At 41.2% G+C, this 27,026-nt stretch overlaps 1 protein-coding gene across 1 annotated transcript in view; it reads left to right on the top strand.

Annotated features, from left to right (window-relative positions):
- CUL5 (cullin 5) overlaps positions 1–12,644 on the top strand; it is a 105,211-nt gene extending 92,567 nt beyond the window's left edge. Inside the window, 5 exon segments of the mRNA XM_003910647.5 lie at positions 288–463; positions 969–1,130; positions 3,137–3,255; positions 4,179–4,302; positions 9,055–12,644. Of these exon segments, the coding sequence (XP_003910696.3) occupies positions 288–463; positions 969–1,130; positions 3,137–3,255; positions 4,179–4,302; positions 9,055–9,249 (776 nt within the window). The 3' untranslated portion in view covers positions 9,250–12,644.
- Positions 12,645–27,026: the final 14,382 nt, after the last annotated feature.

Here is a 27,026-nt window from a genome sequence, read left to right as displayed (position 1 = left end):
CATATATATTTTTTAAACTTAGAAAAAAGAATATCTTTGTTTTCCAGTAAATTAAAAATAAACCTCAGCAGTAATAGATCGAAAGATGTTATGAAGTCCATTTCCTTGGAGACAGCTATCAAAGCAGTGTGTTAGATTTGCAGATCTTTATTTCAAAACAAAAGGACACTTTTAACAAAATCTTTATAGTCTTACTGATTTTTCACCCAAAGTTACCCTGTATTTATTTTGAATTTTATCCATTGTTAAGATAATTTACTTTATATTCCTGATATTGTTCTCTATAGCTGATTCAGTTAATATAAAAATTCTGAATGCTGGTGCCTGGTCAAGAAGTTCTGAGAAAGTCTTTGTCTCACTTCCTACTGAACTGGAGGACCTGATACCAGAAGTAGAAGAATTCTACAAAAAAAATCATAGTGGTAGAAAATTACATTGGCATCATCTCATGTCAAATGGAATTGTAAGTAGATAGTGTGTTTGTTACTTCAGCTTTCAGTTTGGATGAAATTAGCAGGACTCCACAGAAGAATTGCTTAAACAAAATAGATTTTCGCCCCTTTATGTGTAAAAGTTTGAGCAGAAATAGTGAAATTTTTTCATGAAGTTGTTAGGGACATAGGCTTCTGCCCTTGTCCTCAGGATTCAACATGATCCCAGCTATCTCAGTCTTCCTGGCAACAAAAAGCAAAAGGTGAGGGTAGCTTATACCTTTCATTAGGGACAACTTCTAGAAGTTTCCTCTGTCATTTCCATTTGCATCACATTGGCCAGTACTCAGTCTCGTGGCCACATTTTGTTACATGGAAAGCTGGGAGATAAGCATGTATTCTGGGCAGTCATTAATGTCTTCTAAAATGTTTATTACTGTGAAAGCAAGAGTGGATATTGGAAGACAGCAGCCTTTTTCATATATAAATTCATGTCATAGATTCTTATTTATTAAAAATCTATTTTATCTATTGTAGATAACATTTAAGAATGAAGTTGGTCAGTATGATTTGGAGGTAACCACGTTTCAGCTCGCTGTGTTGTTTGCATGGAACCAAAGACCCAGAGAGAAAATCAGCTTTGAAAATCTTAAACTTGCAACTGAACTCCCTGATGCTGAACTTAGAAGGACTTTATGGGTTGGTTTATGTTTTTTTGTTTTTAAGATTGTATCCTCTCAAGTAGCAGGAAATATATGATTGGCTTGTAATATATTATTAAATTCATAACAGTTTCAAAAGGTCTTATCATGAAAAATAGAGGCCGGGCACAGTGGATCACGCCTGTAATCCCAGCACTTTGGGAGGCTGAGGTGGGCAGATCACTTGAGGTTAGGAGTTCAAGACCAGCCTAGTGAAACCCCATCTCTACTAAAAATACAAAAATTAGCTGGGTGTGGTGGCACGCGCGTATAATCCCAGCTACTTGGGAGGCTGAGGCAGGAGAATTGCTTGAATTCAGGAGGCGGAAGTTGCAGTGAGCCGAGATGGCGCCACTACACTCTAGCCCAGGCGACAGAGTCAGACTCCGTCTGGAAAAAAAAATATATATATATATATATGTGTGTGTATATATATATATAAAATATATGTATATATATAATTATGTATATTATTATATATATACATCCCCACATACTAGTGAGATATTTATGAAAAAAATAAATTGCCAATAGGCGGGTTAACAAGGCAGAAAAAAGTGCTTCAAAAAAAAGGAGAGGCCAGGAGCAGTGGCTCATGGCTGTGATCCCAGCACTTTGGGAGGCCAAGGTGGGAGGAGAGGATTGCTTGAACTGAGGAGTTTGCAACTAGTTAGGCAACATAGTGCAATCCCATCTCTAAAAACAAACAAAAAAAAATTAGCCAGCTTGGTGGCTGTATCCCCAGCCACTTGGAAGGCTGAAGTGGGAGGATTGCTTGAGCCCAGGAGGATGCAGTGAGCCACAATCATGCCACTGCACTCCAGCCTGGGCAACATGGTGAGACCCATCTCAAAAAAATTTTTTTTAAAAAAGAGAAAGATTGAGTTGGTATTTAAGTTTTACCTGTGAGGAACGTGACCAGCTATGTACTTTTGGGTTTTTTTTTTTCTTCTTTTTGAGACAGTTTCGCTCTTGTCACTCAGGCTGGAGTGCAATGGCACAATGTCAGCTCACTGCAACCTCCGCCTCCCAGGTTTAATCAACTCTCCTGTATCAGCCTCCCAAGTAGCTGGAATTACAGGGATGTGCCCCTACATCCAGCTAATTATATATTTTTAGTAGAGATGGGGTTTCACCATGTTGGTCAGCTGGTCTCAAACTCCTGACCTCAGGTAATTTGCCCGCCTCAGCCTCCCAAAGTGCTGGGATTAAAGGCCTGAGCCACCGTACCTCAGATATATACTTAATTTTTATACTGAGAATGTGTTCAGAGGTTTTATGATGACCAAAAATCTAAAAGCAAACTTTGGTCTGTTTGAGGACTTGTAGATTGTACTCATTATCCCCCTGCTCACAACTGCATTTTATTCCTACTCCATAAACTTCTTAAAGTTCCAGTTTTTTTTTTTGAGACAGGCTTGCTTTGTCATCCAGGTTGGAGTTCAGTGGCGCAATCTCAGCTCACTACAACCTTCACCTCCCAGGTTCAAGCGATCCTCCCACCTCAGTCCCCCTAGTAGCTGGGACTACAGGGGCATGCCCCATGCCTGGCTAATTTTTGTATTTTCAGTAGAGACGGGGTTTCGCCATGTTGCCCAGGCTGGTTTCAAACTCCTGAGCTCAAGTAATCTGCCTGCCTCAGCTTCCCAAAGTGCTGGAATTACAGGCGTGAGCCACTGCACTTGGCCTGAAGTTCCAAAATTAATTATTACCTATGGAGGAAATAGCTGGTATATAACTGGCAGATGGTGTCTACTATGGTCCTGCGTGACCAATCCCAGTTTCTTGTCTTATTGTAAAGAGAGAATTGCTTTCTCATAACCAACTCTTTTCACCTCCTCTCTTTCCTCATTATGCATTCAAATGTTATACTCATGGAAGTACCAAACATTTTAAGTTTGTGTTTGTAATCTTTTTCTTGCCTATGTTGATTATGTGGGAGAATTGATCTTAGTATTCCATACTGTTTATAGATGCTAATTGTTTTCTCCTTATTCTTCCTAGTCTTTAGTAGCTTTCCCAAAACTCAAACGGCAAGTTTTATTGTATGAACCTCAAGTCAACTCACCCAAAGACTTTACAGAAGGTACCCTCTTCTCAGTGAACCAGGAGTTCAGTTTAATGTAAGCTTGTTAGTTGATCTAAAATAACACCTTGTTTGAATTTTAGCACTTTGTTTTTTGCAAAATAATTACTTTCCTTACATTATATTTAAAACATAACTATATACTGTCATCACTCTAAACTTATGTCATTTAGTTGTTTATGGAAAATATTAATCAGATGTTTACTACTTTACTATATTTTTCATTGATACATTTTTGGTCTCTGACATTATACTATGTTGCATTTCGTCTTTCAGGTTGATATCCTTTTGTGCTATAAAGCAACTTTATTCAGACAAAGCTTTTTGTTTATTTGTTTGTTTTTGTTAAGACCCGGTTAGGGCCGGGCGCGGTGGCTCAAGCCTGTAATCCCAGCACTTTGGGAGGCCGAGACGGGTGGATCACAAGTTCAGGAGATCGAGACCATCCTGGCTAACACAGTGAAACCCCGTCTGTACGAAAAAATACAAAAAACTAGCCGGGCGAGGTGGTGGGCGCCTGTAGTCCCAGCTACTCGGGAGGCTGAGGCAGGAGAATGGCGTGAACCCGGGAGGCGGAGCTTGCAGTGAGCTGAGATCCGGCCACTGCACTCCAGCCTGGGGGACAGAGCGAGACTCTGTCTCAAAAAAAAAAAAAAAAGACCCGGTTAGGCAATAACACTGAATCATAACCCATATGTCTTCAATAGCTAGTCACTTTCATGGCAATATGAAATATTAACTTTGTTTTTACAGAGAACATAATCACTCATTTTATTAACAGGTTATCATGTTTAAGGAAAATAGAGTTTGTTTTAAAGCAATATGTAGGTTGTCATTTTTCCTTTAAACAGTTCTGATATTTTTGAATATTTTAAAATCTTTTCTCTCAGACATTGTTGCTATAATAGGATTTTTAAAGTGTTTTTTGCCATAAAAGATTTGATTCAATTCTTTTTGTAGAAAAAATGCAAAGGTTCAGAAAAGGGGCAAAATCAACTTGATTGGACGTTTGCAGCTCACTACAGAAAGGATGAGAGAAGAAGAGAATGAAGGAATAGTTCAACTACGAATACTAAGAACCCAGGTTTGTAATATTGACAGAATGTCTGAAGTTTAAAAAAAACCTTAGTTTTTTTTTTGTTTTTTAAATTTTGAATTTAAAAGCATATAGGGGCCAAGTGCGGTGGCTCACGCATGTAATCCCAACACTTTGGGAGGCTGAGACAGGAGGATCTCTTGGGCAACAAAGTGAGATCTTTTCTCAATCAGTTTTTTTTAAATATATTAAAAATTTCCATTCCAGTTGGAATATGAATTCCAGTTTCATACTGCATTATAATGTGAAATTGGGAAACTTACTTAGAACCAAAAACGTTCTCTAATATTCATTTATTCTTTTAAAAATAGCTTAAAACTAGGATTAAGATCTTCTGAATGTAATAAGTAACACCTATGTATGATTGTTTTAACTTTAGAAATAGTCCTTTTAAAACCAAATCTTTCAACTTTTACTATTTTCATTTAATACTGTTTGAAACTTTTGGCCAGTGTCCTTTTTTTTTTCTGTTTTTTTGTTTGTTTGTTTGTTTTTTGAGACAGGGTCTCAGTCTGTTGCCCAGGCTAGAGTGCAGTGGCACCATCTCAACCCACTGCAGCCTCAACTCCCTGGGCTCGAAGGAGTTTCCCACCTCTGCCTCCTGATTAGCTGGGACCACAGGCATACGCCACCACACTCAGCTAGTTTGTATTTTTAGTGGAGACAGGGTTTCGCCTTGTTGCCCCGGCTGGTCTTGAACTCCTAGACTCAAGCGATATGCCTGCCTTGGCCTCCCAAAGTGCTAGGATTACAGGTGTGAGCCACTGTGCCCAGCCCACTGTACTTTTTAAAATATGTAACAAGACGAAAAGATTAAAAATGCTTATTACCTATAGATCATGTAATACGATGATGTAGCAGAGAAAAGATGAATAAAAACCACTTGCATTTCTATGTAGCAGTAAATAAAAGGAAAATAAGAAAAATTCATACACATTTTTTAAAAACTACTGTGTAGGAGCTGTATGAAGAGAGTGGCCCTTTACTGGGAAATTTAGGAGAGTTGAATAAATAGAAAGGTTGAGCTCTTTTTTGTTGCTACAATTTTTAGTTGTAATTTAGACACAATGAAATGTATCTTTCAAAGTATAATTTTCAGTGAGTTGTGATAAATATATATACCTGTGTGAACATAACGAGGCATGGTGTGAACATAGCCAGGCATGGTGGCATGTGCCTGTGGTCCCAGCTACTCAGGGAGCTGAGGCAGGAGGATCGCTTGAGCCTGGAAGGCAGAGGTTGCAGTGAGCTGAGATTGCACCACTGCACTCCAGCCTGGGTGACAGAGTGAGACCTTGTCTCAAAAAAATAGAAAAATAGGCCAGGCGCAGTGGCTCACGCCTGTAATCCCAATGCTTTGGGAGGCTGAGGCGGGCGGATCACGAGGCCAGGAGATCGAGACCATCCTGACCAACATGATGAAACCCCATCTCTACTAAAATACAAAAAATTAGCCGGGCATGGTGGTGCATGCCTGTAGTCCCAGCTGCCCAGGAGGCTGAGGGAGTGGAATCTCCTGAACCCGGGAGGCGGAGGTTGCAGTGAGCCGAGATCGCACCACTGCACTCCAACCTGGCGACAGAGCAAGAGTCCATCTAAAAAAATAAAATAAAATAAAAAAGAGTTGAAATGTATAAGCGGATGTATTGATACTATAAGATGTACAGAGAAATTGAGGTCCTTTTGTCTTAATGTGACCCATAATTATGTACAATCCAATAATCTAAGCTGTCTTTAGGTAATGCTCAGACTTTATTTCCTCCTGATCCTACTCCACTCATCCCCATTGATTGTTATTTGCATAGGTGGCATCTGGATATATTGAGGTTGAGAGGGATTTGCTTGACTGGTAATGACAGTGAAGGGAGCGTCATATCTTTGCAGTTATGACAGTGTCCTGGATTGTTGGTTTTGGCAGCTGTGAAGTAGTTTATCATCTTTGGGAATTTGGCTTTCTGTTGGTAACTGCTGCTGTTGTCTATAGCAGATGAATTTATGGTTCATTCTTTTTCTAGTTATTAAGGACCCTATGGCCTCTTCCTTGCTGTCTTTCCCCTGCTCTTACTGAGCTCTTGAAGGCTCTGAGACTCCACTACATCTTCTGTGTGGCTCCTTGGCCTACATGGCACAGTGTCATTATTCTCTGCAGAATAATGGCAGGATCACCTTGCCCTGTCATTAAAGGCCCTGTGGCAGGTCCATTAGCTCGAAACTCTTGCTGTCACACGTGGGAACTGAGGGAGAGTCAGAAGTGCAGATTATTTCCATTATACTATGCTACTCTTTAAGTGACCTCCAGCATATCAAATGGGGACCAGGGCCAGTGTCCCTCTGCTCTCTTTTCCCCTTAGGTTATCTAACTACCACCTTCACCTCTACCTAAGGAGAAATTGGGATGTTTACAAATGCCTCTGCTTTTCCTCTGGGTTCCTGTAATCTTCAAGTGCCTGAAGGAACAGACTTTCCTTCTTCCTTCTTCTTCTCTGAACCCCTGACATAAACCCCAACTTATGATGATCAGGAGCCTGGTATCTGAATACCATCCAGGGTGAGAGGAATTCACTTGACCTTCTGGTGTCAGTGAAGGGGGTCATCATATCTTTTATTTATTTTTGTTTTGTTTTTTGAGATGGGGTCTCGCCCTGTTGCCCAGGCTGGAGTGGAATGGCACGATCTTGGCTCACTACAACCTCCGCCTCCCAGGTTCAAACAATTCTCCTGCCTCAGACTCCCGAGTAGCTGGGATTAGAGGTGCTCGACACCACGCCAAGCTATTTTTTGTATTTTTAGTAGAGACCATGTTGGCCAGGCTGGTCTCGAACTCCTGACTTTGTGATCCACTCGCCTTGGCCTCCTAAAGTGCTGGGATTACAGGCGTGAGCCACCGCGCCTGGCCTGTTTTTCTGTTTTTTTTGAGACAGGGTCTCACTCTGTCACCCAGGCTGGAGTGCAGTGGTGCAATCTCAGCTCACTGCAATCTCTGCCTTCCAGGCTCAAGCGATCCTGCCTCAGCCCCCTGAGTAGCTGGGCCCACAGGTACATGCCACCATGCCCGGCTAATGTTTTTTGTATATTTTGTAGAGATGGGGTTTCACCATGTTGCCCAGGCTGGTCTCAAACTCCACAACTCAAACAATCCGCCCCCCTCAACTTCCCAAATTGCTGGGATTACAGGCATGAGCCACCCTCCCCGGCTGGTTATCGTATCTGTATAGGGAAGTTGAAGGAATTTTTTCTCTTTACTGAATAGTGCCTGACTCCCAAGTCTGTTGATTTGCAGCAAAATTATGTTTTTAAATGTTAAAAGCAAATGTTACTTCTTTTTCTATTTTGACATTTCTTTTACAGCAAACTCTAATCTGTGCTAAGAGATAGATGCCTTTTGTTTTGGAGACGGGGTCTCAGGCTGGAGTGCAGTGGTGCGATCTCAGCTTACTGCAACCTCCACCTCCCAGGCTCAAGCAATCCTCTTTCTTCAGCCTCCTGAATAGCTGGGACCACAGACACATGCCACCATGCCCGGCTAACTTTTGTATTTTTTATAGAGATGGGGTTTTGCCATGTTGCCCAGGCTGGTCTCAAACTCCTGGACTCAAGCAATCCACCCACAGCAACCTCCCAAAGTGCTAGGATTACACACATAAGCCACCACACCCAGCATACAGATGCCTTTTGTTGGGTAAAGAGAGAGCTTGTGCTGGAAAATTAAAAGAGAAAAGAATATTTAATGATTTTCTAATAACTCTTATTGTAAACTTAACAGTAATTAAGGAAATCATCAAGAAAAATTTTGATAAAATGACCTAGATGAAAAAGATCATTTCTTTAGAAACTTAAAAACTACTGGGCATTGTGGCTAACACCTATAATCCTAGCACTTTTGGGAGACCAGGGCAGGGGATTATTTGAGGCTGGGAGTTCAAGACTAACCTGGCCAACATAGCAAAACTTTGTCTCTGTATTTAAAGAGAAGGGAAAAAAAAAAACCTTAAAAACATTTAATTGAGTCAATATAAACTGAAGATAATATTTGTAGCAAATATAATTAATCTGGTAAATATATATAAAGAATGCTACTTAATGACTTTTAAAACAGACCCCAACTGACCTGTACTACTACACAAAGAAATAACTGAATACAAGGGAAAAATTTGGTGTAAGGAGTTTGTTATATTTTAATTAACGTTTAACATGATACCAGGTTATATACGTATTGTTTTCACAGGTAAGATGACTTTTAAGAATGTGAATGGTATGGGAAAAAAGAAATTGAAGGAAATAATATTAAAACATTAGGTGCAGTTTTCTTGCAGCAGAAGTAATTTTGCTTTTCCTTATTTTTCAAAATGTCTATAATCAGATTTTTAAAAAATACATACTTTACGTTCTGGGATACACGTGCAGAATGTGCAGCTTTGTTACATGGGTATACACGTGTCATAGTGGTTTGCTGCACCTATCAACCTGTCATCTACATGAGGTATTTCTCCCAATGCTGTCCCTCCCCTAGCCCCCCACCCTAGTAAGCAGATTTTCTTTTATGGGGAATGAAAAAACAAAAGATGTTTTTATTTGTGAAGTAAAAGATACTGGTCTCAAGATTAATCCCCTAGTGATTGTTATCCATTTGGGTAGATGTTGGATAGAGGATTAATATGCATAAAAAGTCATTTTTCAGTTTGTTGTACTTAAAATAAATTTCATATATTAATGCACTTTTATTTTTATTTTTTCTTTTAGGAAGCTATCATACAAATAATGAAAATGAGAAAGAAAATTAGTAATGCTCAGCTGCAGACTGAATTAGTAGAAATTTTGAAAAACATGTTCTTGCCACAAAAGAAAATGATAAAAGAGCAAATAGAGTGGCTAATAGAGCACAAATACATCAGAAGAGATGAATCTGATATCAACACTTTCATATATATGGCATAAGTTTGAATATCATGGACAATATTTAGAACCCAAATTTTGGAGTGCTTGGGCAGAAAGTTGTAAAGTTTGTGCTGGAGAAAGGTTTATTTGGACTTTGATTACATAAATATTAAAATCTCTGCCTTACCTTACAGAAACAACTATATTTTGCCAATCACATTAGTTAGCATGATGGCATTCCCTTCATGTTGCACACTCTAACAGCATGCTGTTTTGTGGAGAAACTTGCATTCATGAAGAGCCCATTATCAACTTTTAAAAGTGAATTTGATTTGTACCCACCAGGAGAAATACAGTTGGGAAGGGTGAGGGCGGGGTTCTTGTTGCTTTTTTCTCTTTTTTCCTCTCTTAAAAAATGTACTTGCACAAGGAAGGATCTTCAGATATTCATGCACTGAAAAATGCTGTTATCTTTTGTTTTTAAAAAATGCAATTAAAACTAGAAATAGCACTCTTGGTTTCTTTTGATGAAAAGAGTGAGCTGGTCAATGCAACATTGGGAAAGGGCAGATGTAGGTGAGAAGTTAAGTATTTAATAGTATCAAATTGTTCAAACATTGCTCAGTATAATAACTGGATTTTAATGGTGACCTAAAAATGGTATTAAATATTTTCAACTTTCAAATGTTGGTTTTCTTTAAACAGGAGACTGCTATTTTAGTTGTTGTTCAATGAAAAGGAGTTGTTTTTTTGTTTTGTTTTGTTTTTTTAATATGGCTGGAGAGCTTGTTTTGAAAAGTGAAGCTTATATTAATTGTTGCTTCAATTGTTTAAAAAAATTTATGGAGATAGGTAGGTCATTATGATTGCAGAGTCAAAATAGCAAAACAAAAATATTAAGTGTGTTTACTAAACATACTGTGTGTTTACTAACACACTTAATATTTATATACCTAATATTTATTATGCCATATCTGAATTTATTAAAAACACCACAGAAATCTTCTGCTCTGATATAGTTATGTAACTGATCTCTTAATCTGTAGCATAGAAGTATTTTGGTATTTTAAGGTCTCATGATTAGGGATTTGTAGCCTCAGGTTTGAATCAGTCACCTAGGGGTAAGAGAAAAACCACAACATAAGACCTGAAAAACAGAAGCAAAATTGTTGCACTCTTAATACGAGCAGTAAACTTGCCAAATATATGTACATATATATTTATATATTTTAAAAATAAACATTTTTTAAATCATCAGAAGGCAACATTTACCATGTTCCTTTCAGTCTATCCAAAGTAGCAACTTAACTAGTTGCTGGCAACTGAATATCCAGAGTAGTGGAAATTTTAGGACTTGAGGACGTGAACAACTTAAAAGAGAAAATTATCCCCCTTGGGGAAAGAATGGCTCAACTTGGGTTTTTATTCATTGTGGTGCACGTTTCAAATTTTCTTGCAAATTATTTTATATCTTGTTTGATGTTAAGTAATATTTTTAAAGCATGGGTTTTGAAGATAGTAGGAAATGGAGTACAGAAAGACATACAGTGTTATGTTACAGTGGAGTGCTTTCAAGAGCATTTCATGGGATCTGTCCCCATCCCAAGAGGCTTTGTGAACTGCCTGCCGAATGGAAGGAAAGCAATTGAAAACATTTAGAGTTTTGCTGAGTATAGTCAAATGCCTGTTCTGAAACTCATAGGAAATTGGAATTTTGTTTAAAATTTTACACTTCATCTTTAAGGGAGCAAATGTCAATTACTAGACCGAGCATATTGTGAAGAATTAAACTAAAATTAGTGCTCACAGTTTTCTCTAATTAGGTGACTGTTCATAATGGGTATATTTGAAATTCAGAAGAAATAATTTTGTAGTAATTGTGGCCCTTATGTTTAACAGATAATTCAGCATTGGCGTATTTGCTTGTCCCAATACAAGAATGCCAAAGGAGGAAACAATAGGAGGAAAAATTGTAGTCCATTTAAAAAATTTAGGTTTGTTGTTTTAAACCATAATTGTTCTCAGAACTTTTTTGGAACTTCTAATTTTGGGTCATTTGATTTAAGAATGAGAGTCATGATGTTTTGATTTATGAAGGCGAATTTAATGCAAAAGTGGGTAACACTAAATTCATAGCAAAGTTTTTAATTAAATTTTATAAATTTTTAATAGCCAATTATGTCCTAATTGTATTTTGGGGAATGAACAGCAGCAAATACTGTAAACGTGCAGTTTTTTTTTTTTTTTGGGTTATGTATACAAAAGTTTAACTACTTTTTGGTGTTCATGAAAACCATTTAGTTGACCAGGTGCCTATGCCATTGTTCAGTTTTCTTTAACAACAGATTTGCAAATTAAAAAAAAGAAAAAAAAGAAAAAAAAAATCTTACCAGCAGTTTGTAAAGGTCTGGAATCACAGTTGGCATCCTTTATTCAGGTCTCTTCTCTCCAGTGTGCACTTAAAATTGGTGCCGAGCAGGGATAAAACCTGCAGTTAAGGGAAAAGAAAATCCAGCCTCCCTCTTCAAAAAAAAAATACATTTAATTTTAAAAAATTAGTGGTATGGCAATAAGACACTTCAGAGGCTATCTTAAGCTCTGAATACCCATCTTCTAGTTCAAAGACAGAGACATTCCATCTGGGAAATGTTAACTTGTGTTGCCATCTCATTGCCACAGTAAGTAGACATAAGACAAAGTTTAGGAAGTGAAAATATAGAACAATTGTGATGGTCACAATGAGATAAATATTAGAATATTACTATTCCAATGATTAAATGAGGATCTTGAAATAAATTCTGAAGTCTTCCAATTTTTACATTTATTGGAGGGGTCCCTGAGTTCTGTCAACTTTTTAATTTAAGTCTCTCGCTCTTATTTTGTGCATAAATGTTAAACCTTCCAAAAATGAAATGTTAGCTTTCTTTGTTTTACTTTTTATTAAATTTAATAGAAAATATGACCTGAGTAGTTTAAAAAGTATTTTGCATTATTTGCAGTAAGATAACTCTAGCACTGCTCAAAGGGCAAATTTTAACACTTCAGTCTGGGTGGAAGATTTGCTAGTTTTACAGAAAGATTTGCTATCTTAAACTCAAGCTGGTTTTTCTGTTCTCATGTAAATGACTGGGATGCTGTCTTATAAATTCTTCCAAGGTCATGTTTGTGAAATAAACATTACATGAGAGCTTTCCTGTCATCTACACTATATGTTGTCTGGAGTGTTGAACAAATTTATTTTAGTTTCTAAGTTGTAATCTATCCTCATATGGTCTATACAATTTTGAATGTGTGCCACTACATACTGAGATGATAATGCTGTACAATTTTAAGTAGTAGCAGTTTCTGTATGCAGTAGGCTGAAATATTTTGATGAACTGCTTAATTTTTGGATTTTATTTTTTAAGTTGTATAATTTATTTTCTTGCAAAATAAAAATGTAATATAAAAGCTTTTACCTATCCAGAAAATGTTGATGTTCTACTATAAAATAGTTTCAAAGAGTTTAATTAAAATTTTTATAGTAGGTATATTTTTAAATTTCAAGGTAAATTAATAAATCTCAGCCAGCCTTATTTTAATCAGAAATATGAAAAGTAATCCACTTATTTATATTAGACTTCAAATTCTAATTCAGAATGAGAGCAGTCAGGAATGTAGCTTTTCCACTGATGATAGCATGTGTGGCTGTATGCCTGGAAGAGGTTAAAAAATAAAAAATACTCCAACCTGAAAATGATTAATATATTCATCAACTTAGATAGGCTTTGTCATAACAAAATTCAAATTTTATAGCAGATAAAAGTAAAACATGGGCCAGGCACCGTGACTCACGCCTCTAATCCCAGCACTTTGGGAGGCCAAGGTGGATGGATCACCTGAAGTCAGGAGTTCGAGACCAGCCTGGCAAACATGGTGAAACCCCGTCTCTACTAAAAATACAAAAATTAGCCAGGCATAGTAGTGCACGCCTGGGAAGGCTAAGGCAGAATCACTTGAACCTGGGAGGCGGAGCTTGCTGTGAGCCGAGATTGTGCCACTGCACTCCAGCCTGGGTGACAGAATGAGACTCTGTCTCAAAAAAAAAAAAAAAAAAAAAGTATTTCACATTTTGGATATATTTGAAAATTTGTGAAATACTTATTTTTAAACTAGAAATAGTTTAGCAATAAGGACAGATAATAGCGATTAGTTACTGATCAAGTGAACAATTTAATAATCAAAAAAAACTATAAGAAACTTGAATTACATACAGGGACTTAATTACACAGAGGAACTAAATTTTAAAAGATTTTAAAATTTAAAACTTATTTTAAAGTTCTAGAGAAATTAAAAATTTAAAAGAAATTTTGGGCCGGGCACAGTGGCTGACACCTGCAATCCCAGCACTTTGAGAAGCTGAGGCGGGCAGATCACTTGAGGTCAGGAGTTCAAGACCACCCTGACCAACATGGCAATACCCCATTTCTACTAAAAATACATACCTGTAATCCCAGCTACTTAGGAGACTGAGGCACGAGAATCGCTTGGGCCTGGGAGGTGGAGGTTGCAGCGAGCCGAGATCGCACCACTGTGCTCCAGCCTGGGCAACAGGGCCTGGTTCTCATTCATTCATTCATTCATTCGCTCATAAATAGATGTTATAGAGCTCCTTTACATTGAGGGATCATATCTCTCTCCTACTGTAGTAGTCAATAAATGTTTTGGACAGCTGGATGGAGGAACACATTTGACTTCATAATGACTCTAAACTCAACCTTGAACTTACACTGGCATTTGGGAGGTTGGGGTTGGGGGAGGAGTTGACTCAGAAATGAAGCTAGAAGAAGTATTTTTTCAGTGTAAAATTTCGTCTGAACCAAGAAACAGATTTCATTTAAACCAAGAAACTAAGCTTAAGGTTTTGGGCCCCTTACTTGTACAAGGCCCTGGGAGGGGGTGCCCTAGGAGTTATTTTTAATTTTGTATTATTTTTCTTAAAGAGGGTCCCCAAAATATCAAGTTGGATTCATCCCTGTTAAACCCGAATGTAAAAAGGGCACATAGTAGGATTGAATGAATGATAGCACATGTGCCTGAGAACATAGTTCAATATTTTAGGTTTTTTTTTTTTTTTTTTTTTGGAGATAGAGTTTCTCTCTGTTGCCTAGACTGGAGTGCAGTGGCACAATCGCAGCTTATTGCAGCCTTGAGCTCCTGGACTCCAGTGATCCTCCCACTTTAGCCTCCTGAGTAGCTGGGAACACAGGCACACGCCACCATGCCCAGGTAATTTTTGTTTTTTTATTTGCAGAGAGGAGGTCTCACTATGTTGCCCAGATTGGTTTCAAACTCCTGGGTTCAAGCAATCCTCCCTTGGCATCCAGGAGTGCCGGGATTACAGACATGAGCCACTGCACTCAGCCAATATTTTACATTTTAAGTGTGGAGACTTCATTTCCCATTCCCCATTCTGGGCTACACAATTGAATATGGACTTTTCATGTCACTGAACTCCTGTTTTGACAGTGGACAATCCAGTGCAGGGTGACAGTTGAGATTGACAGTTGATGGTGAGAGTTGAAGAGTTCTAGACTTTTGTGAACATCTGATTAAGGCAAAATACATGCATATAAAAGTATAAACAATTCCATATGTAAATATTAAGAGTTAACACACCCAAGCTTAAAAATCTTTTAATAGTGAGGCCGGGCACGGTGGCCCACGCCTGTAATCCCAGCACTTTGGGAGTCCGAGGTGGGCGGATCACGAGGTCAGGAAATAGAGACCATCCTGGCTAACACAGTGAAACCCCGTCTCTACTAAAAATACAAAACAATTAGCCGGGCGAGGTGGCGGGCACCTGTAGTCCCAGCTACTTGGGGGGCTGAGGCAGGAGAATGGGTTGAACCCGGGAGGCGGAGCTTGCAGTGAGCCGAGATCGCGCCACTGCCCTACAGCCTGGGCGATGCAGCGAGACTCCCTCTCAAAAAAAAAAAAAAAAAAAAAAAAAAAATCTTTAATAGTGATGTCCTAGAGTGAGTAAAATGAGTAACAGCTTCCTTTGTGGATTGGTCATGACCTAATTTCAGGAGTGCTGATCCAAACTTTGTCTGCTCTACTTATCTAGAGGAGAACGGAAGACTTCTCTGAGTGTTAATGGCTTCTTGCTATTTTACTTAATAATAAAGGAAATAGAGTATTTCCTTTTTTCTTTAATTATGCTGTAATTACTGAGGCAGGCTGATACTGTTTAGATTTTTCTTCAGCAGTGGTTGATGGTCCAGGTGTGGTTCACACCTCTAATCCCAGCACTTTAGGAGACTGAAGCAGGAGGATCACTTGAAGCCAGGTTCAAGACCAGCCTGGGCAACATAGTGAGGCCCCCATCTCCACAAAAATGTAAAAATTAGCCAGGGGTGGTTGGTTGCACACACTTGTAGTCCCAGCTACTCAGGAGGCTGAGGCTCCACTCCAGTGAGCTGTGATTGTGCCACTGCCCTCTAGTCTAGGCAACAGAGTGAGACTCTGTCTTAAAAATAAGTGGAACTTGGGAATACTTTAACATGTTTTTTCCCATAGCTGTTAAATGTATAATTATTAATATTTTCCCCTACTCTACCTTATCTCCTAAATTCTCAGTAGATGATACTGCTTTGAAAAAATAAGTGGAGAAAATAAGGCCTTCAGGCATGAACTCTTAACTTGCCTTTTCTCCACCTGTAAGCTTTACCTCTAATCATGTACATCTTCATCTGCCTGCCTGTCTCAGAGGAAGAGATGACCTCACTTGTTGCTCAAGACCAACTATTTTACCTTTTTCTGAATTCCATCCTCGCCTTCCGCTGTGTTTTACCCTATAAATATCTCCATCGCCTAAATATTTCAAACATTGTTCTTTTGGATTTTTTTTCTTCGCCTACTCCAGTGGTTCTCCATTTTGGTCCACAGACCAGCAGCATTGTCACTTGGGAGCTTGTTGGAAATGTAAGTTCTTGAGTTCCACCCTAGACCTACTCAATCAGAAACTTGTTCAGGTCAAGCCCCACAATCTGAATTTTAACAAGCCCTCTAGGTGATGCTGATGACAGTCAGTTTTGAAAATCATTGGCCTATATACATATTGAAGTACCCACCATCCTTCAAAAAATTCTCTCGTCTTACCTCGGTCATGCTATGGCCTTATTTTCCCCCTTCCCTTCTCTGCTAAACGTGTTGGAAGAGCATTCCAGTCTTACTGTCTCTATATCTTTTTGAGATACGGTCTTGCTCTGTCACCCAGGCCAGACTAGAGCATAGTTTTGTGATCACAGCTCACTGCAACCTCTAGCATCTGGGCTTAAACAATGCTCTCGCCTCAGCCTCCCCAAGGAGCTGGGACCACAGGAACATGCCACCGTGCCTGGCTCTTTTTCTTTTTCTTTTTTTTTTTTTTTTTTAATTTTTGCAGAGGTGGGGTCTTGCTATGTTGCTCAGGCTAATCTCAAACTCCTGGCCTCAAAGGGTCCTCCCATCTCTGCCTCCCAAAGTGCTGGGATTATTAGGCATGAGCTACCACGTTGGCCTTCGTATCTTCAATATGGTAGGAATTGGCTCATGTCTTCACTGTCCCTCTTGCCGAGGTCATCAGTGACCTTATTAGTGCTATTATAAGTTCATTTCTGGCAAGGTGCAGTGGCTCATGCCTGTAATCCCAACACTTTGGGAGGCCAAAGTGGGAAGGTGGCTTGAGAAGAACCTAGGCAACAGAGCCAGACCCCGTCTATAAAAAAAAAAAAAAAAAAGTTTATTGTTTCATTCCTTGGCTTCAAAGACACTATTCTGTCTTGGTGTCACTCCTCTCTCTCTCAGCTTTGTCTCATTCTCTGGCTCTTCTGCCTGCACATCCCATGATTTCATCTCGTAACCTTCCACTCTTGGTAAGCTACATACTCTTCCTGGGTAATGTCATCTACTTCCCTGGCTTTGACACTGTCTGCATGGGGATGCTTCAGACTGTCTCCAGCCCAGGTTTCTCTTCTAAAGTCAGCATGTATTTCTAGCTACTTCTTGAACATATCATCTGTCACTTGCTCCGATTAATACTATCTCAGTCGCCCAGGTTAGCAACCTTGATGTAATTCCCTATTGCTCCCCTGCCCACACCACACTTGATTCCACTTCTGTCTTATCTCCAGAAGCTGGCCTTTTTTAAACCTCTGCTTCTCCTGTGTTCACTGAATACACACACTCTGTAACACGCTTATACCATCTGAGGTAGAGAATGATGCACCTTTGCTAGCTGCTGGGTTACTTCTGGCTTACATTATTATTATTATTATTATTTTCATTTTTTCTTTTGCATGCTTCTCTGTTCTGGGCGGGCCTACATTTTTGCAGTGGATTACCTAAATGTACAGAGGGTTAAGCTGTGGTCAGTAAGATTGTTTGCTTTTGGCATTTTTGAGCCATTGACCTGATCTCAAGTTTTCTCTTTAATTGAGCTTATAATTCAGTGCCTGAGTCCCAAGACCCCAGAAGGTGTGAATGGAGTATTTCTGTTTATCCTGTGGCTGAGAGATCACTCTAAATCTAAAACAGAAAAGCAGGGCAAGGACTTTTATCATTTTTAAATCCCTCACACTTTCTAGTACAATTCTCCGCTTAATTATGAGCCCGCTATTTGTGAAATTGAATTGATAGGTTTGGGAATCACTGTTGAATAGACCACATCATCCTCTAAAATAGAGGAATGTGTAACGAGCCCGAAGGCATTATCTGGGCAAGTAGGACTAATGTCTTACACTGAAGAAATGAAGAACTTCCTAGCCTGCTGTGGTGGCTCACGCCTGTAATCCCTGCACTTTGGGAGGCCGAGGTGGGAGGCTCGCTTGAGCTGAGGAGTTTGAGCCGACATGGCGAAAACTTGTCTCTATAAAAAATACAAAAAGTAGCCAGGTGTGTTGGCGTGTGCCTGTAGTCCCAGCTACTCAGGAGTCTGAGGTAGGAGGATCACCTGGGCGGGAGAGGTTGAGGCTGCAGAGAGCAGTGATCGTGCCACTGTACTCCTGCCTGGGTGACAGAATGAGACCCTGTCTCAAAAAAAAACAAAAAACAAAAAACAACTTTCTAAAATACCCTCTTGGATCTTTGTTTTTGTTTTGTTTTGTTTTGTTCTAAGAGATCCTGTCAACATTTTTTAAAAAGACACTAGGCCAGGTGCAGTGGCTCATGCCTGTAATCCCAGCACTTTGGGAGACCAAGGCGGGTGGATCACGAGATCAGGAGATCGAGACCATCCTGGCTAACACGGTGAAACCCCGTCTCTACTAAAAATACACAAAAAAGTAGCCAGGCGTGGTGACGGGCGCCTGTAGTCCCAGCTGCTGGTGAGGCTGAGGCAGGAGAATGGCGTGAACCCGGGAGGCGGAGCTTGCAGTGAGCCGAGATCGCGCCACTGCACTCCAGCCCGGGTGACAGAAGAAGCCTCCGCCTCAAAAAAAAAAAAAAAAAAAAAAAAAAAAGTACAAAAAATTCGCCAGGCATGGTGGCACGTGCCTGTATTCCCAGCTACTCTGGAGGCTGAGGCAGGATAATTGCTTGTACCTGGGAGGCAGAGGTTGCAGTGAGCGGAGATGGCGCCACTGCACTCCAGCCTGGGTAACAGAGCGAGACTCTGTCTCAAAAAGAAAAAAAAAAAAAAAAAAGACACTAGAGAAAATTCTCTCTAAATATGTTGCGTTTACTTGGGGATAAAAGAAAAATTACAATCTGTAATGCATTAATGGCAAGCATCCAGTGTGTTCTGTGTAAGGGGAGCTTTTATTGGCCAAAAAAAAAAAAAAAAAGATTTTCATAAGCTGCTTAGAAGCAGAGTCCGTGGGTTCCATAGGTTCAAAGCCAGAGCTGTTACCAGTTCATTGATGCAGATGCTGCTACTGGGCAGGTATTCTCTGGAGAATGTCTTGTTTGAATTATTGCAGTCCTAAAGAATGTTTAATGAAAAACCTTATCAGAGCAGGAGATGCATGAAGCACGTGAAGCAGTTTTTAGTAAGTCCTTGGAAGCCGCTCTTACCTCAGACATGCATGCGTGTGCCTCCTTCCCGGCCCTGTTTTGTCTGGGTCCAGCAAAAGTGACTTTATTCTGGTATCTGCCGCTTTCACAGTCCCAAGATAAATCATATGAAGGTTTTTAGGAACACTCTACTGTTGTCTTTCGTCTTTCTGTTTATATCGTAATGATTTTCTTATTCTGATACAGAGGGTACAAACATTTCCATGTGCCCACTGAAGAAGCTCTGTTGACACTTTGTACCTGTCTCAGGATTTCAGTGAATGAAGTGTCTTACGGCACATAAGCTAGTAAATGTAAGGAAAAGCTATGGGCATCCCTCCAGGATGAGTGTATTAGTTTTCTAGAGTTGCTGTAACAAAGTTACCACAGATTGCGTGACCTAAAACAACAGATTTATTGTTGCACAATTCTAGAGGCTGGAAGTCTGAAATCAAGGTGTTGCTGGGACCATGCTGTTCTCTCTCTCTCTCTGAAGAATCCAGGGAAGGGCCCTTTTTTGGCCTTTTCTAGCATCTGGGGGTTATTCGCATCTGTGGCATTCCTTAACTCATTGCTGCATCGCACTAGTTCCTACCTCCACTTTCCCAAGGCCATCTTTTTGTCCATCTTCTTATAAGGACACCACCAGTCATATTGGATTTACGGCCTAGTGTACACCAGTGTGACATCATCTTAACTAATCACATCTTCAAAGACCCTGTTTCCAAACAAGGTCATATTCCGACGTTTTGGTGGTGGTGAATTTGGGGGGAACACTTTAATCCAGTACAGTCAGTCCTCTAGCCCCGTAAAATTCACATTCATCCCACGTGCAAAATACATTCACCTAATCCCAGCATCCTCAAAAATCTCAACTTGTTTCAGCATTTACTGTAAATCCAAAATCTCATCTAAGTATCGTCAGCTCAAAACATTGCACATCTCATTATCTAAATCATGCAAACCAGGTATCACTGAGACTCTAGGTATGATATGATACATTCTAGGGCAAAATTCCTCTCCTAACTGTGGACATGTGCAACTAGGAAACAAGTTATCTGCTTCCAAAGTACAATGGTGGGTGCAGTGGTTTGAATGTGTGCCCTCCAAAGTTCATGTTGAAACGTAATCACATTGCTGTGGTATTAAGAGGTGGGCCCCTTAGGAGATGATGAGGCCATGAGGGCTGTGCCCTCATGATTGGATTGGCACCTTACAAAAGGGCTGGAAGGAACCTGCTTAGGTGCCCTTTTGCCCATCTGCTTTTCTGCTACATGAGGATGTAGCAAGAAGGGCCCTCACCAGACACCTAATGCCGGCGTCATGGAATTCCAAGCCTCCAGAACTGTGAGTAGTAAATTTCTATTACTTATAAATTACCCAGTAATAATCAGATGTCTATTACAACAGCACAAAGGGACTGAGATGAGGCAAGCATAGGACAGACATTTCCATTATGAAAGGCAGAATTTTCATGGAATTAAAGGGGTCACTGTCTCACATAGGTTTGTAACACAAAAGGGAAAACTACATTGGTTTTCAAGGCCGTAATGACCCTCTGACTCGATCCAGCCTCTGGGCCCAGAGGGTGCAGTTGGCCTTGGCCTCTGGACCTATAGCTCCATCCTCTCTCTGGCCTCTGCATCCATGGCTCTGCCCTGGGAGTCAGTCATTTTCCCTTCAATTTGTTCTGTCTCTGTCCCTTTCCATCAAGGCTGGGAGTATTTCTGCTGGTATAAAATTCTCAAAAATCTTGTTTTCTGTGGATGTCAAGGGGATCCACACCATTAGAACTTTCAAGTTCTCCACAGATCTTTCCTGGACAACCCCAACTCTATTTCTGGCTTCTGCTGACACGGCTGGTGGATCCATAAGTCACACAACTCTTTTTTTTTTTTTTTTTTTTGAGACGGAGTCTCGCTGTGTCTCCCAGACTGGAGTGCAGTGGCGCGATCTCAGCTCACTGCAAGCTCTGCCTCCCCGGTTCACGCCATTCTCCTGCCTCAGCCTCCCAAGTAGCTGGGACTACAGGCCCCTGCCACTATGCCCGGCTAATTTTTTCTATTTTTAGTAGAGATGGGGTTTCACCGTGTTAGCCAGGATGGTCTCGATCTCCTGACCTCGTGATCCGCCCGCCTTGGCCTCCCAAAGTGCTGGGATTACAGGCGTGAGCCACCGCACCCGGCCAACACACAACTCTCTTTAGCAAAGTATTGTCCAGACACACTCTTCAGGCCAGACCTTCTCATCCTTGGCAGCAGTATAGTTAGGCTGAGAATTTTCCAAATAATCAAGTCCTGGTTCCTTTTTGCTTAACAATTCTGAGGCAGGAGAATAGGGAATTCGGGCAATCAAGGGTTAAGGCAGAAGCAAAAGAACAGCAGGTGCAGCCAGTTCTAGGCAAAATTGGGCAGCACACAGGCCACCTCCTCGTTCCTGTGATAATGAGACAGAAGTTTCCACATCTGCCTCTGATCGTGTGCCAAGGCTCCACGTCAGCCTGTGGTCGCAGGCCAATCCTTCATGGGGTGCGGCCAACTGGAGTCCTCTAAAGGGCACCGAGGAGTGTTGCTTGGTTCCTTTAGCTTAATAAAAACCCCAATTGAAGAGGCTGTTGAGCTGCTTGCTCAAGCCCGCTCCCACCCTCTGAATTGTACTGCTTCTTCAATAAATCTGTGCCTTCGTTAGCCTGTTCTTTTGTTGCTTTGTTAGTGCGTTTTGTTCAATTTTTGTCCAATACACCAAGAACTTGGACAACTCATAGTTAAGACATTCCGTCCGCTAACAATTCCTACCTCAATTTATCTCCCTCCACTTGCATTTTAATGGAAGCAGGCTGGTTTCCAACTCCTGGCTTCAAGTCATCCTCCCGCCTTGGCCTCCCAAAGTGCTGGGATTACAGGTATGAGCCACCATGCCTGGCCTTGGCTAATTTTTTTTTTTTCATAGAGATGGTGGTCTCACTGTATTGCCCAAGCTGGGGTCAAACCCCTAGTCTCAAGTCGTCCTCCCGCCTTGGCCCCCCAAAGTGCTGGGATTACAGGCCTGACCCACCACACCTGGCCCCTAACAGATATATTAGAGTCTGAACTTGCAGTACCTATGAATGTGACTATTTGGAAATAGAGAACTTGCAGGTGTAATCAAATTAAGATGAGATCATATTAGATTTGGATGGGCCCTAAATCCAATGACTGATATCCTTATATCAAGAGTGGAGAAAAAGCCACACACAGGGGAGAAGGCAGGGATTGCACTGATGCCTCTACAAAGCCAGGAACCCCAGGGACTTCCAACAACAACCACGATCTCGGAGGGAGGCATGGAACAGACCACTCCCTCAGAACCGCAGAAGGAACTAATCCTGCCAGCACCTGGATCGTGGACTCCAGCCTCCAGAACTGTGAGAAAATACATTTCCGTTGTTTTAAGCCACCCAGTTAGTGGTAATTTGCTACTGCAACCTTAGGAAACAAATACAGATTTTGGTACTGAAAAGTGGGGTGCTGCCATATTAATACACACAAACATGGAAATGCCTTTATTGATAGATTGGGGTGATGGGCAGAGGAAGAATTTTGAGGCACATGATTGATAGCCTAGATTGCCTTGAAGAGACAATTGGTGGAAATGTGCGCACCCCATCTCTACAAAAAATAAAAATTAGGTGGGCATGGTGACACACAGGTGTAGTCCTAGCTACTTGGAAGGCTGAGGCAGGAGGATTACTTGAGCCTAGGAGGCTGCAGTGAGTTATGATTGCACTCCAGCCTGGGTGACTAGAGCAAGGCTCTGTCTCGCTCTTTTTTTTTCTCTCTCTCTTTTTCTTTTTTTAAGACAGAGTTTTGTTCTGTTGCTCAGGCTGGAGTGCAGTGGTACGATCTCAACTCAGGTTGCAGTGAGTTGAACCCACCACCTGGGTTCAAGCAATTCTCCTGCCTCAGCCTCCTGAGTAGCTGGGATTACAGGAGCCCCCCACCACACCCGCTAATTTTTTGTATTTTTACTAGAGACAGGGTTTCACCATGTTGGCCAGGCTGATCTCGAACTCCTGACCTCAGGTGATCTGCCCTCCTTGGCCTCCCAAAGTTCTGGGATTGTAGGCATGAACCACTGCACCTGGCCAGAGACCGTCTCTTAAACAAACAAACATCTTTTGGGAGGACACTGTTTAACCTAGTACAATGTGTTATTCCAGTAGGCTAAGTTTGACAGAAGTTGTTTATTGCAGAAGAACTTACTTGGAAGTGAATATCAAACATCTTTGTATTATAAATATAATACCCACAAGTTTTTCCTTAAATGTTTTTATTTTTCCACTTGTTTCCTGCTGTGAAAATATTGTTCTAATATTCCTAAAACTAACTTCTGCTTCTAGAAAGCCACTCTGGGTCTTATGGACATTTCAGAGAGAAAGAGGGCTTTATTTTATCAAGACTTAATATACTTTGTAAGATGTAAGTCTCCACTTACAAGTTTGCCACTAGATGGAGGTATTGACTAGATCTCCTTGACAAATGTAATAAACAGCATCCCAGATAAACTACTTTTTAAGTAGCTCTTCATCAATATATCTGTCCAGATGCTGTATTACCTGCTATGACAGGGATGATAATCCAAAGCCACAAATTCAGATATGCAAAAAATGTTTTTAAATTCTTTGGCCGGATGTGGTGGCTCACACCTATAATCCCAGCACTTTGGGAAGCTGAGGAGGGAGGATTGCTTGGGCCCAGGAGTTGGAGACCAGCCTGGGCAACATAGTGAGACCCTGTGTCTACCAAAATACTACTACTACTACTACTACCACCAATAATAATAATAACAAATTTTAAAATACGAATAAAATAAAAATAATTCTCTCTTAATTGTACTTAATTTTCATTTCAACACTCCATTTCTATTTCACAGAAGAAATGTTAATCTAGTCACTTGCTTTTTTTTCTTTTTTTTTTTTTTGAGGCGGAGTCTCTCTCTGTCGCCCAGGCTGGAGTGCAGTGGCGGGATCTCGGCTCACTGCAAGCTCCGCCTCCCGGGTTCTCCCGCCTCAGCCTCCTGAGTAGCTGGGACTACAGGTGCCCGCCACCGCGCCCGGCTAATTTTTTGTATTTTTAGTGGAGACGGGGTTTCACCGTGTTAGCCAGGATGGTCTCGATCTCCTGACCTCGTGATCCGCCTGCCTCGGCCTCCTGAAGTGCTGGGATTACAGGTGTGAGCCACTGCTCCCGGTCGAGTCCTAGATTCTTAAGTGAAATTATTAGCTACATTTTTGCCTGGTGCTCATATTGGTGATAAAGCTACTCTTATTTTTTTTGAAGTTCAGTTTTAAAGAGCAGCTTGCCTGCTGTAGCTCCAGAAGTGAATGTACTGTTCTTCTCCCCTCAATGCTCCTAAATCTCTCTGAACTTCTCTAGAAGCTGTCCTGATGAACATGGTGGCAATATTTCCTGGTAGTGCCTCTGATGGCAGAATTGTCCAATTAGAGCTGACTTCTATGTTCCCAGTTAGGTTTCTCCTAGGGCAGGTCTCTCCTAAGACACAACTAGTGTAGTGAGTGCCTAGAAGCTTAGCCCTAGCAACCAGACTGCCTAGATTCCAATTGCAACTGTGTCACTAACTACAAGCTTTGTGCCCTTGGACAAACTTCTGGAAAATGTGGATAATGCTACTTCCTAATTCAGTGGATTTTTGTGAGGATTAAATTAATTAAACTGTGAATGAACTGGTTCATATTAAGAACTATATACATAGCTATATAACCAGTCTTTATTTTTTCTTCTTCTTTTTTTGAGACACAGTCTCATTCTGTTGTCCAGGCTGGAGTGCAGTGGCGTGATCTCAGTTCACTGCAATCTCCACCTCCCAGGTTCAAGCAATTATCCTGCCTCAGCCTCCTGAGTAGCTGGGATCACAGGTGCCCACCACCATGCCCAGCTAATTTGTGTATTTTTAGTAGAGATGGGGTTTTGCTGTGTTGGCCAGGCTGGTTTTGAACTCCTGACTTCAAATTATCCACTCACCTGGGCCTCCCAAAGTGCTGTGATTACAGGTGTGAGCCACCATGCCCAGCCTAACCAGTCATTTTTTACAGTGTGATGCCCCACTCATCAGCTTGGCCTCTCACAACTGGTTATCTCTATGAGGCCAGACCTTTAGTTTTCTGATTCATTTCTTTAAAAATTCAGCTTTTTCAGTTAGAAATATTATCTGTTTCACACACACTGACATACAATGTAATGACTTCCTTTCAATAATTCTCAAAGCAGCCCAGTATGAAATATATTTGGCCTCTGGTAGAAGGGGAAGGTGTCAGTGTGACATTCCAAGGAAGGAGGTAGGCCTTGGTGAGCTGTTGAATAGAGAGGTTCGTGTCGGTGCAGGAATCACAGAGGACTTTAAGGGACAAACCTGGAGTGACGGGGAAATTAAAGACAGGGTGCTATATTTATAGCTATATTAAAAAATTACTCCAGCCAGGCATGGTGGCTGATGCCTGTAATCCCAGTACTTTGAGAGGCTGAGGGGGGCGGATTTCCTGAGCTCAGGAGCTTGAGACCAGCCTCTGGGCAACATGGTGAAATCCCGTCTCGACTAAAATACAAAAGATTAGCCAGGCGTGACAGCATGCACCTGTAATCCCAGCTACTTGGGAGACTGAGGCTGGAGAATTGCTGGAACTCAGGAGGCAGAGGTTGCAATGAGCCAAGATCACGCCACTGCACTCCAGCCTGGGTGACAAGAGCGAGACATTGTCTCAAAAAAAAAAAAAAAAAAAAAAAAATTACCCCCGAACAGACCTGTTGAGGCGGCTTATGCCTATAATCTCTGTGCTTTGGGAGGCCAACGCCAGAAGATGTCTTAACGTCAGGAGTTTGAGACCAGCCTGGGCAACAAGACCCCTTCTCCACATAAAATACAAATAAAAAAAATTAGCATGGTGGAACCTGCCTGTAGTCCTAGCTACTTGGGAAGCAGAGACAGGAGGATCCCCTAGCTACAGGAGGCAGAGACAAGGAGGATCCCCTGAGACCAGGAGTTTGAGGCTGCATTGAGCTATGATTGCACCACTGTACTCCAGCCTGGGTGACAGAGTGAGACCCTATCTTAAAAAAAAAAAAAAAAAATTACTCCAAAACATAATGGCTTAAAATAACAACCATTTGTTTTCCCTCATTTCTGTGGATCATGAATTCAGACAACATGGTGGGGATGGCTTGTCTCTGCTCCATGATGTCTGGGGTCTCAGCTGGAGTGGTTGAAGGTTGGGGACTGGAATCACCTGAAGCCTTTTACCCATATTTGTATCTGGACTGAGCCTGGAATTTGATTGCTTCAAAATATTTTCACAGCTGGATGGGATGGCTCACGGCTGTAATCCCAGCACTTTGAGAGGCCGAGGCTGGTCGATTGCTTGAGCCCAGAAGTTAGCAACCAGCCTAGGCAACATAGAGAGACTTAGTCTTTACAAAAAAATACAAAAATTACCCGGGCGTGGTCGCCTGCGCCTGTAATCCCCGCACTTTGGGAGGCCGAGGAGGGAGGCTCACTTGAGTCCAGGAGTTCAAGACCAGTCTGGCCAACATGGTGAAACGCCGTCTCCACAAAAAATACAAAAATTATCCGGTTGTGGAGGCTTGCGCCTGTAGTCCCAGCTACTTGGGTGGCTGGGGAGGGAGGATCGCTTGAGCCCTGGAGGTCGAGATTGCAGTGAGCTGTGATCGCGTCACTGCACTCCAGCCTGGGTGACAGAGTGAGATCCTGTCTCAAAAAAAAAAAAAAAAATCCTAAAATATTTTCATGAGTTTGTGCTGGGTAGGCCTAAG

Source organism: Papio anubis, chromosome 12, assembly GCF_008728515.1.
Source record: "Papio anubis isolate 15944 chromosome 12, Panubis1.0, whole genome shotgun sequence".
NCBI lineage: Eukaryota > Metazoa > Chordata > Mammalia > Primates > Cercopithecidae > Papio > Papio anubis.
The sequence above is the reverse complement of the archived record's forward strand: the minus strand, read 5'-3'. Positions and strand labels throughout refer to the sequence as shown.